This window comes from Seriola aureovittata, chromosome 19, assembly GCF_021018895.1.
Source record: "Seriola aureovittata isolate HTS-2021-v1 ecotype China chromosome 19, ASM2101889v1, whole genome shotgun sequence".
In the NCBI taxonomy this organism is placed as follows: domain Eukaryota; kingdom Metazoa; phylum Chordata; class Actinopteri; order Carangiformes; family Carangidae; genus Seriola; species Seriola aureovittata.
Window position 1 is genome coordinate 15770016 of NC_079382.1, and position 17912 is coordinate 15787927.

At 40.6% G+C, this 17912-nt stretch overlaps 1 protein-coding gene across 2 annotated transcripts; it reads left to right on the forward strand.

Annotated features, from left to right (window-relative positions):
• The first annotated feature begins 2372 nt into the window (after positions 1–2372).
• On the forward strand, positions 2373–6601 carry hlx1 (H2.0-like homeo box 1 (Drosophila)). Of its 2 annotated transcripts, XM_056363536.1 has the most exons (4): positions 2380–3081; positions 3673–3855; positions 3997–4181; positions 5671–6601. In XM_056363536.1, exons 1-4 carry the CDS (start codon positions 2637–2639, stop codon positions 6001–6003), a joined length of 1146 nt encoding a protein of 381 aa, XP_056219511.1. In that variant the 5' UTR covers positions 2380–2636; the 3' UTR covers positions 6004–6601. The 2 variants fall into 2 exon arrangements, with proteins under 2 accessions (XP_056219512.1, XP_056219511.1); XM_056363537.1 differs by lacking the exon at positions 3673–3855 and having other exon boundaries at positions 2373–3081.
• The last annotated feature ends 11311 nt before the right edge of the window (positions 6602–17912 follow it).

Here is a 17912-nt window from a genome sequence, read left to right on the forward strand (position 1 = left end):
ATGTGTGTTAAACAGCTATACGTGTGATACAGGTTTCAGTGCAGTGAAAGGTTTATGCTCTGGCTCTCTCCTTTTAAGAGCATGCATTAAAAAAAAAAAAGTGCTGGGTGCGTTATAAACACTTTACGTATTAAAAGATGAAAATAACAAGAATAAAACATTAACTGCATGAAAAAGTCACTGCACGGTGAAAAGTGTCCTCGGTCACTGCTATAAATTCTGAAGTTGTCATGTGCAGTTACTTTCTGCATCGTCGTGCAGAGAGATCATCTGTCCGAGCTGTGGAGGCTTTTTCTCTCTCTGAACATTCTGTGTGAGAAAGTTTCAGCCGCTCTTGCATTTCTATTAATACTGAAGGAGATTATAAATCAGAGATATAAGCAGAGAACCTGCAGCCTTTAGAGCAGGAAACAATAAACAGTTTTCTTCATTATTGTCAGTCCATGTGATAACACATGGGGTTGGCTCATCAGGGCGACAAGAAGCAGTTTGTAAATCGTCTCGTTGTATTTATTTAAATACTGTGCATGTGTTTGGACACTCAGAGTCAGTCATGTGAAGAGGCTAGTGCACGGTTAATGTGCCTTTGCTCCAGCACAGACATAATATGATACCTTCAGGGCCTTTATCCCATCAGGCACACACTAAATGAGAAGGTGTTTCAAAGGATACTGCAACACTCGTGCTCTGAAAACTGTTTTACTGATAAAGCTTTTCTTCAGTGCTTCAAATAATGCTGGGAATTTTTTTTTCCTATATATGGGTAAAACTGGATTTTCATGATTTGTTATTATTATTTGATTGAACTTATTGATTAAAACAAAAACAGTAAAACCATAAATGTATTTTTCAAAACAAAAATAAGAAATCATTTTTCATGAGATTTATGATTTATCCTGGTCCCCCAGTCCCTGTCACAGTCCTGTGTGAAAAGGCTGATCTGAGGCCTGTTTGTCTTTCTCTTTTTTTTTTTTGAAATGCTTCCCACTGAAAAGCTCATCAGCACCTGAAATAACCAGAGGCGTGCTGCGTCTGCTACATCCTTTTCCCTGGATTGTTTTGACTGCATGATGGAGGGCAAACGTTAAAAAATCATTTCTAATTTTAACCCGGAAAAGTGTCACTCGAAAACAGCATGATAGGAGGCAGTCAGGGTCATCGGCCCTTCCGCCCGCATGAATCAGGACTAAATGAATGCGGTCTTCAGAAGCCATTGTTTCAACACATGCAAAGAGCAAACATGCGATCGGAGAGTTTGGGGGAAAGGAGGGGTGAGGAGGGGTGAGGAGGGGGGGGGGGGTCACACAGTATCAAGGCACGACAGGAGGAGAAGGGGAGAAAGCGAGAGAGAGTTCATTTTAATTAACAGGTAGAAAAAAAAAAATATATATATATACAAGATTTTTAATGCTGCTGCCCTTATTGCAGATATTATAAAATAGGCTGCTCGGGGTTCAATCAAGTCAAATCAGCATGTTAAAAACATTAAAGCTGCATTTTACTATTATAATCCTCGATTCTAAAATCTTATTGGCCGGGACCCAACGTGTGAATCTTGAGGGGCCTTGCGGATGAAGTATCGCCTCTGAAGTTAATTGTGTTTTCGTTTTAGAGGGGAATAGATTTCCTCTGTTTATTATGAGCATGGGGACGGATTTGCGTCACCGTGCAACTTGCAGGTCGAGATAAAGTTGCACAAATATTGAAAAAGGGAAGTTCTAACAGTCATTATAAAGCACCCCCCAACACACACACACACACACACACACACACACACCTATACATACATACACACACACACACACACACACACACACACACACACCCACCCACCCCACCCCTCTTTCTCTGCTCCGGAAGAAATAAGGATTTCTGCTGTATCCTAAAATACTAAAACATGTTCTATTTTGGGAGCAAATCTAGCAGGAATATCCGCTCATTTAACACGAATCACAGCCCATCAAAAACAGGATGAGAAGCAGCTAATAGACGCTCTCCTGTGCTCGGGGTTATTGCTTATTATTGCACGATTTTTTTTTAACGGTTATTTATTAAATACGTATTATTCTAATCGTTTTATTTTACACAAGGGTATGACCTAGTTATTGAGATTATTTTTTAAGGTATTTTGTGTTGCAAACTGACAGATCAGACTGTAAAATGTAAACCCTGTAAGAGAAAATCCTTTGTTTTCAGAAAGAAAAATGTGAATTAAGATAAGAGCTCATGCGCATTACGACCGTTTTTGTTTGCGGTGATATGGCTGTAAAGGGGGGGGGGGGGGTTCTCTTTAAGTGATCAATCCATCATCTCAGGATCAAAATTGCTCCGAAGTGTCCCCCGGTCATGTGTGTGCGTGCGTGCGTGTGTGTGGGTTACACATCATCCTAAATTGCAAGGGTGTGATGTGAGCAAATGCAAGGCAGCCATTGGCTCAGAGAGCGACCAATCAGTGTCAGCGGAGGAACTTCAGAGTGGAGCAGCAGGGTTAGGATTTCAGAGTTGGGAGAGCGATTTTGGCACTTACACAAAGAGGACGGTCAACTATCCAACTAAAACGCCATCCCTGCTTTTTCACATGCCTGTCCTGTAATACCTTCTCCTGACAAACAATAAGACGCGTTAGAGACTGCGGGATGTACACGGCCGGGCTCAACCCGTTTTACGCATCGAACTTTAGCCTGTGGTCTGCGTACTGCGCAGGGGGCTTCGCTGTGGACACGATGAAGAAACCCTCGTTTTGCATCGCAGACATCTTGCAGGCTGGAGATGCGGAGAACATCCCGGGATCGTCGGCGCTCGTGGTGCATATGGGACACCACCACCGCGCGCAGCAGGGCCACTCCGGCAGCTCTCCGCTGCGCCCTTCCCCTGTCGCGCCGGAGCCGTCGGTTTACGGTCCGAGGATGAGTCCGGCGTCTCCGTACCACAGACACGGACTACAGCTAACCTCAGTCTCCAGAACTGCATTTAACTCCCAACAAGCTCCCCCGCCTTCAAGCAAAGACCTCAAATTTGGAATTGACCGGATATTGTCGACAGACTTTGACCCAAAAGGCAAAGAAAAGTCGTCGTTAAGAGGTGAGCAGAGAGATTTTCATTACACTCATATTTTCCAAAAGGGTATGTGGTGTTTGTAGAGAAGTTTCCTGTCATGTCAGCCACAGAAAACAATAAATAGGAATGTGTTTTTTAAATGTTATTAAGTAGCCCACCACGAGACAAGACAAAACCCATGTCCAAAGTTTAGAAACTGAAAGCAACAAACCAGAAGCAGCTATTAATGTTGCACATGTGCAAAGTCAGTTACCTGCTCCAGTTTATAACACTGGCAGTCTTGTTCACACAGTAGTTAGAGCGCAAATAGCCTCATAAGCTGCACTTTAAAGAGCCCTGTGGGGAAATCCTCTCCTCTCTTGCCCCCTCCACAGAGAGGTCAAAGGTCAGGATCAGCCACAAACAGCAGCAATGCAGCTGAAGTTTGTTCAAAAGCATCCCAGCAAAGAAAACCCAAGGTTATTAATTCAAAAAATATGGTTCCCCCCCCACCCTCTCTCTCTAAACTTGAGACCATCTTGCCCCAGTAAAGAGCAGCGTCAGTGCTAGTCTGCCTGTGTGTCACTGCGATAACTCTCTCCTGACTGAAGCCCATCATCTCTCGCTCTGTAACAGATCTCACGTCCATCGTTAGCTCGAACCGTCAGTCAGGGATCCACATCCCCGTTCAGCCTCCGGCCAGCCAGTACTTCTCCTCCATAGACCCCGGGATGAGCGACGCGTCCTCCATGATGAGTTCACTAGGCAGCAGCAGCAGCAGACAATCAGGCCAGCATCAGTTTCAGGACACCTTCCCAGGTAGTCACCACTTGGAGGAGTGTAACAGACAGGAAACCGACCTATCCTGCTCTCTGTTGGAGGTGTGAGACGCCTCCAGTGAGTGCGATCCTCTGGACTCTTTCGTTTTTAACCTCATGTCCTCCCCATCATGTCTTTTAGGTCCATATGCTGTCCTCACAAAAGACACAATGCCACAGACGTACAAGCGGAAAAGGTCGTGGTCGAGGGCAGTGTTCTCAAACCTGCAGAGGAAAGGACTCGAGAAGAGATTTGAAATACAGAAGTATGTCACCAAGCCAGACAGAAAGCAGCTGGCTGCCATGCTCGGGCTGACAGACGCTCAGGTAAGAAGCAGTGCTGTGGATTTAGACTTTCAGAGGCCAATGTTTTCCCTGTGGATCACAGGTCACAAGATGAATCAAGGATTTATGAGGTCTTAATATATTTTGGCATAAACCACATCTACAATAAATGCTTTAAGAGTTTATTCCTGAAGACAGACCTGCGAAATAAATAAACAAAATAGTGTTTCTTTAATTTCTTTACAATATGGATGCTCATCGTATTTTGCTTCACTCATCACCCCATTTAAATAACTCTTAAATAATTTTAACCTTTTGTCTATATATGGTTTTGATGCAGTTTTATTGTTGGATGCAATGTTGATTTAACTATATTATTTAGGCTGTTGTACGTGATGTAAGTGTAAATATTTGTTAGGTATCTGTATTTTCTTTGAATATGGACACCAGGAAGAGCAGTTGTTCCCAAGGCAACAGCTAATGAGGACCCAAATGAACAATGAAAATACATTTTAGAAATACTGAGGTTATGAGCCCCCTAATCCACCGTCTTTGACATTAAAAAAAGATCATTTATTTCTTAATATTTAGATTTTTTTGTATTTAATATTATTTGTATTTTTATAAATTTTCTGTGATTTTTCTGTGGGATGCCAAGCCCGCGCTGCCTATAAACATATTGGGAACAGCCAATAAAAAAACCCACCATGTGTAAGTTTTTAACTTTAAAATGTAAAGTCAGACCCAGGCTGCTTAAAACTGAGCGGGTCAGATCTCAGCATCCATCCAGCTACACCTGACAGGTGACATGACGTGACAGCAGCGGATGTCAAATGAAACTTGTGCCTCTTTCGATCTGTAATAATAATTTCCTTAACACAAGCAACTTTGGATTTTTTGCAGTTTGCATCCTCAACCCGCACATAGATTCAATCGGGACACAAGCTTTAAATGTAAAATGAATAAGTGAGAATGAATTTTAAAAAAAGGCCTGAGAGCCATCAAAGTCAAAGGCAGCATCCTAACTGTTTGATGTGACCTGATTGGTTGAGAGGCCAGTGTCGCCCCTTACTGTATCACCTTGTTTACATTTCGTCATATTGTACATTGCCACTCATTTACCAAGAAACATGTCAACAATGACGTCATAACTGAAAACTGAAACAGATTCTGCTATTTTATTAATATTTTACATGATATTAATATGTTTAAATATATTTGTCTGTTAGTGTTTTTACACTATATCTGTGCTCTTTATGCTGCTGTCTTGTGCAGGCCTTCTTTTCATAAGAGGTTTCACATCTCATTAGGGTTTTTAATTGGTTAAATAAGGGTTGAATAAAAATATTCATGGCCAGTGTTAAGCTTTTGGTCAGCCCTGAAGTGTGTTACTTAATAATTAGGTCTAAATGCATAAATTATAGTGTACAGCTGCAGTCTTTTAGCGTATGCCACTGAACTGCTGCTCATACATGCACAAAACAAGTCTAATCTGATAGTGTGTGTGTGTGTGTGTGATGTGTGTTTACAGGTGAAAGTGTGGTTTCAGAACAGGCGCATGAAGTGGAGACACTCCAAAGAGGCCCAGGCTCAGAAGGACAAGGAGAAGGACGAGAAGCCGGAAAAGAGCGTGTCTGAGTCCGGCAGCAGGGAGCCCAAAGAGCCGACGGAGTCTGAGTGTGAGAGCGAGGGCAGGAGCGAGTGTGAATCCGACGAGGCCCCGGAGGAGGAAAACTCTGACGGACACTTGGACATTTCTGAGCAGCATAAACCCAGCGTGATCATGAGCGGCAGCGCGCCGGCGAGCAGCGCGCCGGCAGCGGCCACAGTCACAGACACAGCGGCCTCTCAGGTGCTAATATGAAGGCAGCGTGTTGGTTTAGGTTATGAACTATGAGAACGAATCTTTTAATTATTTTTTGACAGAAGAACGACAGTGATATTAAAAACCCATCTGGAGTGGCTGAGTCAGTTCACTAAACTATAAGGTATTCAGAGGATTGTTGCAACCAGAACCAGGCCTGTACCGGTGTAATCCCTGGGAGCAAGTGGAGCAACAAGGCAGTAGCCTATTATTGTTCGATATGACACATTATTTTATCCCAGACACACGGAACATTATAGTCCCAACTAATTTGTGAATTTCATTAGTATTTGTCTCCTTTGTTTCCTTCTCTTTGTCAGGCTATAATGATAAAACCCACAGGCTTCCGGCCACCTCCAGTGTCTCTTATTGTCGTTTTCCTCTCAGGAGCTTCTGTGTGCATCATGTTTTTCTCATCTGGAGGAAATATGCGGTTGTGAATTTTATTTTTAGGTTATGAACCACTCGTTTCACGTTATAAATGGAATCTCAGAACATCACGCAGTGTTCATGTATTTTTTTTGTCTGAATATATAGTTGTGCTATTTTGTTAATAATAATTTGCACTGAAAATATTGTAAATAAAATGTTTCTTATACTTTGAAAATCGTATTATTATTATTATTATTATTATTATTATTATTATTATTATTATTATTATTATTATCATTATCATTATCACTATCATTATCATTATTATTATTATTATCATTATTATTACCGTGTTTAAATTTGCAAGTTGCTTGCTCATGACGATTCAATCAGTCTTTTGGCGAGGATGCTGACCTTAATTTAGGTATTAAAAATATATACGTGTGGTTATTAAATTATGTTGTTTTTATTTGTTTTTGTACTAGCCTATTTAAATCAGAAAAAATTAATCGGCAACAATTAATGAATAGGAATTCAAGTTGCACATGCACATAAATATGCAACAAAAAAAATAAGAATAAAAAAAAAAATTGAGTGAAAACCGGAAACTGACAGTAGCCTCTGTCCACAAAAGTGAATTAAAGTTGAACACAGGTAATTTGCACATAGGCACATTTTAATACGGAGACTCATAAAGCCCATGATTTTATCTGGTTCCCGGCGAACTGATTTTTCACTTCTGTTTAATACCAAATTAAACATATTATTGTTTTGATTACTGATGATTACTAATAATTACTAAAAAATGAATTAAATTAAAAAAATCATAATTTCATTTTAAAGCTTGGGTTAACGGACAAGCTTTCTAAATCCTACCTCCGTGATTAATGTACACATCTTCAGGCCCTCTGCTATAAGCACATCCATTTCTGCCGAGGACGCTGCGGCTCTGGCTCAGAAAGCGAGAGCAGAACAAGAGGGTAGTTTATAGTTTGTATACATTTACTGGCTCCAGATAGCAGCGACGACCCGGATGAGTATATTTTATGTATCCAGACACAGATACAATCAACATCTCCTCCGTTTATAGTGCTGCTCATAACCTCCCTCTGCACTCACTTTCCAAGCTCTGATACTCCACATCAGCTCTCCTTTTTTTATATCATGACTCACGAGGAAATCATGATAGACTGATAGACTGAAGTAAGAGGATACTGCAGTGTCGAAATGTAATTTCCCAATCAGCCTTATCATGACGGTCAGCGGTGACTGCTCAAAGATTATTAGATAGGAGGAGTCCCCACTGCTGCAGCAGTACACATCATCCAAACTCACATGTGCAGCACAATTAAAGTGCTTATGGATGTTTAATGACATGATGTCATGACACACTCCCTCCCTTTACATGTCTATTAAGTCTATCTGTGTCTGTAGGAGAAATTATATTTTATAAGACCTCCATAAATCTGGAACAACTCTTCCTGGCTTCTCCTCAAGGCCACATTTTCATTGTCAGTGCTGGAGTTTTTAACTTTCAGTGTCTCAGATCAATATTCATTCCTATGTAGTCCTCATAACTGTCAGAGTTATGTTGCCCAATCTTAAGTATTTCTGTTGCAAAAAAAAAAAATGGATGACTTCTCCAGAAAATTCCAACTGAATAAGTGTTTTCCAAACTCAGCTGCAGTGCAGTGACAACCAATATTATGTAAGATTAGTTTGATAGTTAATCTGTTTATATATTTAAGAGTTCCAATGTATTGTAGAGAATTTTATGAATACTGTTTGAATTAATCTGTCACTCTAAGCTTTTATACATCATGCCTCTCTCGACCGTCAAGAGGTTTACTGAATAAGGCTGATCATTGCAACTTTCAACTCAAGTAAGTAAGTAAAGATACTCCTGGTCCAGATTTTTTACTTTATGTAAAAAAGTACTGGCAATAAAAGTACTTAAAGTATCATATGTAAAAGTTTCATTATGCAGAACTGGTTCTGTCAGCAGGGCCGTAGCCAGGATTTTAGAAATACAGAGGTCGTGAGCCCCCGAACGTACCCCCTAATAAATGTTTAACCAGATACCAAAAAGGGTTGCATTATTTTGAAAAGACAGAAAGTATGCCTCTACTTATATTCAAATGTATGCTAATTTTTTATTCAATTCAATGAAATGTTCGGGTCTAAATGCGAGGATGTCTGCACATTGCTCTGGTGAATCTTTTTTCTGTTTTTAATAATGTAAATATATGAAAATACCAACCAAGTGTAAGATTTTAATTGTATAATAAATTCTCTACCCCTCTCTACATGACGTATTATTTTATCTATACTGAATGTATATTATTATAGCATATTATTAAACTACCCAGCAGTTTATTGGCTAACGTAGTTAAAGTAAGTCCCACCTTCACTAGCTGCAACATTAAAATGATCACTAATTATAATTATTTTGAAATGCGCCACTCGAGCACTTTTATTTTAATACTTCAGTATTTTTACTTCAGTAAGATTTTGAATGTAGGGCTTTTACTGGTCACACAGTGTTTGTACAGTGTGGTATTGGTATTTTTTCTGAAGTAACAGATTTGAGTTCTTCTTCCACAACTGGTGTAAGAAGTTTAAGATCAGCATAAAATAAAGAACCTTTTCAGAGCTTCACAGAGGGAAGGAGTATGATCATTTATTTCAATAAGTGTTCATGCTCATACTATTAATACTATTAATCATACTTTTAATTCATTAAGTAGGAATAATACACTATAGAAAATACTCCATACCACATAAATACATACAGCTGTAATGGCAACAAAAAGTAAAAGTAGTCATGCAGAACTGGCTCTGTCAATGTGATATCATTATTTAATTTGGTCATTATTATTGATGTATTATCATCTATAAGATGAATGTTATGGCTGGTCAAAGTGGAGCAATCTTTGACTTTGACTGCACTGTAACTGTGCATTATATACTGAAGCACTGATGATGTGTTTTATATGAACCCCTGAACCTGGAGAGTAGCTAACTTAAGTAAAGGACATTTCACCTTGAAATGCAGTGGAGCACAGGTACAAAGTAATAGTCAAGTACCTTCAAATAGTGCTTAATTATAGTGCTTGAGTAAACGTACGTTGTTGCTTTCCACCACTTGGCCATTTCCAATAGCTATGAAACGACGCCACTTCTTATAGTAACGCCTCTGCTAAACAGTTTGTAAGCGGAAAAAATGTGCTATAATGCGGTGTTCAAGTCCTGGCCTTCAGATAGCATTATATCCAGTCAGGAAACTCAAAGCCCTCTGGTATTTGTTGTCATGTTAGCAGCAACATCATAGTGAGTGACCCAAAAACCCGGACCACCACAAACTCTCTCTACTACGGGGTCCACTTTCCTCTCCTCCGGAAAGAGGACTGACCCCCAGAGAGCTGCAGTTTTTCCGTTTTAGCTTAGCATCTTGAATTTCACTTTTCATTTTTCCCTCTGCTGCCTGGCTATACAGTATACCTGCTGCCTTTTGTTTCTTTTCCATACCGGAGATATTTTACCCCCAAAAAAACCACAACAGCTTCTCATAAACGAACTTGGCTTGCGACGGTTATGAAGTAGGTGGCACTCATCTCAATCTTCACTCTTAATTCATGTTGGATGAAAAGTTGTCAGAGTTATAATAGCCAGTTTCCATGGAAGGCTGTAAAAGCCCCGGGCACTTTATCAACCTTATATTAACTGTTAAATGCTCACATATTAAATGTCTGGGTGGGTTAAGTCTCAAATTATGCTCGAAAAGCTATAAATTACATTAGTATTTGCAAATGTACAATAACAATAACAATCCAAACGCTTAACATAATACTGAGAGGCCTTGATTTGTGAACTGTCCTAAGAACTTTTATGAGCAGGATAGGAGAAAGTCCACCTGGCCTGTATTTAATGTCAGCCTTTCCGCCTCCATTAAAAGCTGTCCTATATGTCCCTCTTGGCAACCCAGGACAGGGCAACCCATAAAACAAGCCTCGCAGATTTCACCAATATTTAACGCTTTGAAAAAGTAACTGTGTAAAACAAATTACCTCTGTGAGAGCAGAGGAGGGGGTTTCTGTCTGCAGTGGTTGAGGGATTAACGTGACTAAAAGCTGTGACGTCTCCAGCGCTTTGAGGCATTATCTGTGAAGTTGTTTGATAGGCTGATGGAGATCTCTCCTCCGTTGCCGTAATGTATCAGAGGAGGCCTTATAGAGCCCATATAGATGGTGGGGGTGGTTTTGAAAAAAAAAAAAAAAAAAAATGCTTCACCATAACTCAACAAGTGCTTGAGGAACTGCAGCCGACAAACACAGCATGCCAAAAGATAGAAGTTCAGTTTAGGAACTCTGCTTCTTCCTCTTTTGGCAGATTAAGATGATAATGTCACTATTTGTCATGATGATGATGATCATCATGATGATGGAGATGATATGAACATCTCAAGAATGGTGGAGAAACACTCCAGTACAGGTGCTCATGCATTTAAAATCTTACTTAAGTAAAAGTACATTAGCATTAATAGTAAAGTACTTTAAATATGAAAAGTGCTCATTATTCATCATGACAACCTCTTTTAAATATATTATTGTAGATCAAATCATTGTAGATTGGGTAAACTATAACTTTACACTATATTTTATGAGAGGATCATATGTTTTTTTCTTAATCTGCAAAGTAGCTCGTAATGTAGTGGAGTCAAAAGTAAAAATATTTTGCTATGAAATGTAGTGGAGTAATAGAGTGGAGTAGTATGAATAGGAAATACTTCAGTAAAGTACCTCAATAGTTGGACTTAAGTACCCTGCTTAAGTAAATATGCAATTACTTTCCACCACTGCCAATAAAAACTCGATTACAAATACAAGTCCTGCATTAACAAGTCTTAGTTTTACCACTAAAACATATTTTAAGGGTAAAAGTTGACGGTGCGCAGACAGAATTTCTCCAGAAATGTCATATTTTTACATTTACATTTACATTTACATATATATCATTGGGGTATTGTTATTAATGTAAAGATAATAAAGATTTAAGCAGCATTTTAATGTTTAGGACAATAAGCTAATTTTACCGAAACCCTAAAAGTTACTTGGTTAAAACTTTTCCCAGTGTGGGTTAGTGCATCACAGACACAGAACTGGATTCATTTTATTTTGACCCAACAACAAACTCATCTTAAAACTGTCACAAATCTACTGTTAGTTGTTCAAGTCACTGTAGTCAATAACAGATATGTTTAAAATGTTTGTTTAAAAAGAGTGAGAGTGCATTATAACAGTTTGTTATATTTACCCAAACTGCCCAGGTGATATCTAATGTGCAGTTTATTCACTGTTGGAGTTGATCCTACAACAGTCCATCATATTATAGACACAGTTCCAATGTTTTGTATGTAAAAACCTGAATACAGCTGTCAAATAAATGCAATGGAGGAAAAAGTGCATAAAAAAGTATAAAGTTGCAGAAAGTATCTCAAAATTATACATGAGTACAGCTCTTGCTTTTCAGCACTGTTTTATGCATTTTCTAAATTACACCCTAGCTTTATTTGCCAGAAATATTTTAATCTCCCAGATATAAATTAATGTTTTATGGCACCCGCTGCACTCAGAGGTGGTAGCTTTGGGCTAATGTGCATTAAACTCCACACCCAAAAAATGTGTTCATCATCAGTGGAGCATTTTATTCGGCCATTGTAACTACGGGAGTGATTGTCGATGCTGTCTTTCCTTCAGAGGTATGTTTGTTCCATCAAACACTGATTTATGAGATCAGCTGGATGCTCTTTTCCTAAACGAGCTCTGAATCATCGGCATGAGAGATGACTTCCTCCTGAGACTAGCAAAATATTATTACATGGTGCGAACCTTTAATTTGATAGGAGGCCAAAATGTTTCCAGACACCCCCGTCATTTTAATCCAATTCACTGGAATAACCAGTATCACGTCTTTTATTTATGGGCAATTTGTTCCAAATACACTTGGTATGTTTCTCCTTAAGTAGAATTAGAAAAGAGTGAGTCTGAAGTTGCAGTGGAGAAAGAGTGAAATGTGCACTGACCTCAGTGCCAAGAGAGTTTATGTTTAGTATACTGTGCGTGAAATTGAAATATCACCAAAAGAATCTGCAGAGTATTTAACTGAATGATGTATTTTAAAGATTTTCCTCCTTACACTTCATATTTACCCTCAGTAAATATTCAGTTGCTGTATAAATCCTGAGATTTTTACACAGTGGACTGTTCTGCAGCTGCACACGTACCAAACATGTTCACCAACGCTGAAAGCTGAGCCCCTCGTACAGAAGCTGTCGCCACATTTCCAAAAAGCCACATTATTGAGTGCTTTTTTAACATGGTCACAGTTTCCAAGCATCTTGGCCTTGCTTTCAAAACCAGGCCCTTGCCAGCAGTTGGGAGTGGAAGAAGAAGAAGAGGAAGAAGAAGAAGAAGGAAAAGGAGAGGGAGAAAAAAAAAAAAAAGACATCTCAAGTTAAATTTAAAGATGTGTTTCTCTTGGAAGCCAGGCTGCGCTGCCATAAACCAAGGGAGACATTTTCATGCTCCACATTTTTCATGGTTTCTCTCTGAGTTTCCTCCCTTCCTTTCTCACTCCACCTTGGCTCCAGAGTTACCTACGGCTGCACTGGCTGCAGACCACAGCCAGCGGGGCACTGTGGGGTGGCCAGTTCCTCCCTCTCGGCCTGAACAGTAGCCCTCCCCCCACCCCCGACTCAAGAGCTCTCCTGGTTGTCCTTGGATGGCTCTCACAGTGGAGGATCCCTCAGAGAATCTGCCACCTGGACAGCACAACTTAAAGCTCTCTTTCACCACCCTTCTCATATAATACACTGCCTGCACACTCGGAGCTGATGGCCAACAGTAATCAGTTAGAAGCTAAAAGTCCTCTGACCTACCGCTCTGTTTTTTAATGTGGCCATGAAGGAACCGTTTTATTGCAGACTGCAGACTGTTGTCTTGTGCCAGCACTGTGTGGTATACGCTGTAATTTGTGAAGGGTGCAGAGGTTTGGTATTAATTAGGGCTGTGAAATGGCAGCAGTCCGACCGCCTGCCCGTTTCCATAGAGGCTGAATTCACTGAGTGATGTACACACTGGGAGGGGGATTATGGCCGAGCTCTGGCTGCCCGCTGAGATGCAAACACAAAAGAGAGGATGTAAAAAGCACTTTCATTTCACATGACCTGTCATCAGCAGCAAATTTTCACTCTGCTCTCTGAAACCAGGGTGAACTGCCTGCGGCTTTCAAACTAACCGTATGTTGGGTCCAAGCATCAGATAGAATTGACGTTATATGCGTGCAAATGAGAGAGTTGCTGGCATATTCAACCTCAGTACTGGCTTTCAGGAGCATGAAATTATTATTTCTCTCAGTGATGAGAATATCATGTTTTGAGGTTAGATTTTATGGTTTATGTACAAATTTCAAAGTGGGGACACTTCACATGGGGTTATGCTCAAAATACAATGTCAAACAGTTTAACTCAAGCTCCTTTGCTGCCTTAACTGAACTTAACTTAGCTCAACGTTGTCTCACGAGTTGCAAAAAATGTAAAACCAGCCGACCTAAGTTCACTGAACATGAGAAAACAAATTCAATAAATGTGAGATATTAAGTTGAGTGGGTTTCACTGACAAATGTTTCATCCTCATTTCCTTTCAAGTTACATTTTCTCAGTTTGAAGAGTCAGTTCTTCTTTTGCCACAAAGGCCTTCGAGCTGTGGCCGCTCCTGTTGGGAGTGTGGAGCGAGTACAAAGACAACATGTAAAGCCACTCCCAGTAAGTCTATTAATATAAAAGTGTAGAGGGGCAGGCACTAAATTTAACACTAACTCCCTTGGTTCACATTGTGTTTATTATTATCAGAGAGAACGCTACAAATGAGGATCTCTGGAGTGGTTTAACTCTAAGACAATGCATGCTGGGAAGCCTGCTAATATGTTGATTCTGTTTCTTTGGAAGTTTTCAATTTATATGACAATGAAAACTAGAATTTTTAAACCTGCAACAATTTCTTTTTTTTTATCATCTTGGGGGCAGTGGAAACACAACACCGACAGATCGTCATCTTTTAAGCTGATATAGCAAACAGATGCTGATTTACACACCCAGCAGTTACCAAGCAACAGTAGATCAGACGATCATGTCAGAAATAATGTAAAAATATCACATGACCATTCACGTCCACTGGAGGCAGACTGTTGGGAATTGGTTTTCTCACGTGATAGGAATGTGACAAATCAGGGAATGACTGTGTCTGCATCATTGAGTCCATAAGTAAGTTTTTGCCCATCGAGACTAAAATGGGACCAGCAGCGTTTCCAAAAGTCTCCATGTTAGGCATCAGGCGTAGACATAGCAAAAGTAATGATTTTTAAAACTAAAACGTGTTAGTGCGGATGTAGCCTGAGAGAGATGTCAGGCTCTTTAGCTGCGAAATCCTGCACTATTTTCACCAGCTGGTCAGTTACCTGTCTGTTTGCTGTTTGATGCTGAGCAGGTGGCATACACAGGAGTTAAAGAGCCTTTTCACTGAACACAGCTGCCTGCTGCAGCCAAAAATGACTCCATGAGAGCAGTGACAGTGAACCAAAACAGTAAAGTTGTGGGCCAGACAGCTGAACAATGAACTGAAACTCGCTATAAAGCTCTGCAAGGGCCGTGGGGGGGCTGCAGATTCAGGCGATAATCCCCTGTAGGTTCATCACTATGAGTAATGTCTTTCACATTGTTTTTAGATTATTGTCATTAGACCTGGAGTTATCATAAAAAATTATAAATTATATATAAAATAGATTATATGTAGAGATATAAAATCTACGGTCTACAGCACAAACTACATTAAAGTCTTAGCACAACCTGACACATGATGTAACTGGGGTCACCTGAATGGCCTCTCTGAAGATAAATGTTAAGTCTGCTGAGTATAGTCTGAGGTTTCCTCATTTCCCCTTTTTGGTGCTTATCGAGGCTCGCAGATGCCATTTTATGGAGAACAGCTAAAACGAAACACCGCTCACCGAATAACACGATGAACTGCATGTTCACTTATGCTGATTTCAAATGACTAACAAGGTTTTGCCTCTTCATTCAGTGAATGCAGTGTCACATAAACATGTTCTCTCTTTATCAAATCAGATGTTATCATTTAAGAAGAAAGGTGCTAGCTCATGTTTCCTAACGCTTTATTTGAAGGGCAACTTGCAGTGCAAGTATCAACATTTCCAAGAAGTGAGCCTGTTGATAGTAAAAGCCACACATTTTATACTGACGTCCTGCAGCACTCTTTAAGCAAACCGTGAGAATGACAAGACCAGAGACGAGGGTATAAAGAGCAGCCAAGCTATTTTTATCATTATAGTACTTTTAAAAAACCACTTTAAAGTCATGATTGTTTCATTTAGTGTGAGAGAGGCAACAGTCCCGCAGTGTTTAGACCACCCCAGGGACTAATCACAATCAAGCATGTCACTTGGCTCATTGCTCATGCCCTTTTATCTGGTAGTGCCCCTTATTATCTGACTATGTTGTAGCATTAGACCTGATCACACTTCATTATTTGTGTGTGTGTGTGTGTGTGTGTGTGTGTGTGTGTGTGTGTGTGCATGCGTGTGTGTGTGTGTGTGTGTGTGTGTGTGTATGTGTGTGTGTGTGTGTGTGTGTGTGTGTGTGTGTGTGTGTGTGTGTGTGTGTGTGTGTGTGTGTGTGTGTGGTGTCAACACTCCAGAGAACACACACTTTGGACTGATCCTGATGGATTATCAAGGAATTCTTCTTCACGACTCTGCTTGTTAAGGGGAGGAGAGGGTAAGAGCGGGAAAATAAATAAGACGTCACTTGGGTTTGTCTTGTTCTTGTTCCAAAATAAACAGAGCCATGGCAGAGAGAACTGCAGGGGCTTTCAGGGCTGCTGAGTATTATACAGCCCCTTTGATCGAAACAATTTGGGATCGAGAAAGTGCCACACACTCATCACCACAGCAACCAGAGAGGAGACATACAAGTGAGAGTCAACAGGTGATTTATAGAAAGTGCTGCTCAGTTTCACATCCTTTGTCCCCACTTCCTTTTAACTGATTTAGCAGACAGATTCTGATGCGGGTGAGAGATCATAATTAATGTCCTTATTTGCATCTGTGTGGTTACAGTAAAGCCATTTCCAAGACTGCGACTTTAATGCTGTTTAAGGGAGAGTATGATTTACACTGGTTTCACAAGGGTCACATAGTCTAAGCTTTCATGCAAGTCAGTGAGCACACTGTGACTTTCTTGTTCTGCTGTGTGCGCATGTGTGCGTAATGTTTGCACATATTTAAGTGCATGAACATGAGTGTGAGTGCGAGCCCTGTAACCCATATGTGCAAGGGGTCAGAGTTCAGTTCCTGCAGGGTTTGTTTAGGAATATATGACACTGCACAGCTGGCCTAATCATCTGTGCATATCTGACTATAAAACTTAACTGAGCGTCGCCAGAGCTAGCTGCCTTTATCAGTGAGAGATGGAGTTATTCCCACTCCGCACGGACAGAGGCCTCAACCCCAGATCTGCTGCTCCTCTCCCAGTGGCCCTCATAAGGAACAGCACTGCTTGCTCTGCATGGAGGAGCATTTAGATAGCAGTGTGCGCTAATATGTGTTCAGTTAAACCAGTTCAGTTTAACTGCACTCAACTGAACTGCAAAAATTACTTCTGCTATTGTCTTAAAGAACCCTCCTGATGAAAATCAAGTTTTTAACCTTGTTAACATGTCCATATGATGTTTTTCATATGATACAAGACATCTCATGAGTGAATTCAGCACGCCATGACTGCGTATCTCCATCTTGGAACTGCAGTGAACCAATGACAGTCTCCTTTCCTCTAACGTAACCATCTTGACACGCACCGCTCTTTCACCGGTCACCGAAACCTTGTCAGTACAGAGAGCAAGAGTTTGCATTAGCACAGCCATTAACTCTGTGTAACTAGGCTTATTGTTCAGATACATCTTCTAGTCTTTTAGTGGATAACAACCTCCTGAGTCTGGGTCACACAGAGGCTCAAACATGTGGCTAAGTCTGTCTGATGTTTCCTTCGCTAACCATCTTGATATGCACTGCTCTTTCACCTGTCAACCAAGCACAAGCAGTGGTGGTGGTGGGCGGGGTCGCTGAATGCAGGAAAATGGCATGGGCTGGAGATGGCAGGTGGTGGTGGGTTGGAGAGCAAACAGGTAGGCTGGTAAGCAGGCGAGTCATGAACCTGGAGCACAGGAAAGAGAGATAACGATTAGCCCTGAATACAACACCAGGAAACAATTGACTAAGAACACTGGAGAGGCCTAAAGCGTATAAACTATCACTGTGGCTGAAGGAAGGATCTGACGAAGAGCGAGTCAAGAGCCAGAGTAGATACACAGCAGGATGATGAGCGTGATGGAAGGCAGATGTGCGATGATCAGCGGGGAACCAGGAGCCAGGAGAGTCAGGGACGGGACGCCACGCCCACACCACAC

Excerpts from the sequence above, each read along its gene's own strand:
- hlx1 (XM_056363536.1), top strand. The coding sequence starts at position 2,637 with ATGTACACGGCCGGGCTCAACCCGTTTTACGCATCGAACTTTAGCCTG. Across the intron at positions 3,082-3,672 it reads AGAAAAGTCGTCGTTAAGAG|ATCTCACGTCCATCGTTAGC; the intron begins GTGAGCAGAGAG and ends GCTCTGTAACAG. Across the intron at positions 3,856-3,996 it reads GTTTCAGGACACCTTCCCAG|GTCCATATGCTGTCCTCACA; the intron begins GTAGTCACCACT and ends CATGTCTTTTAG.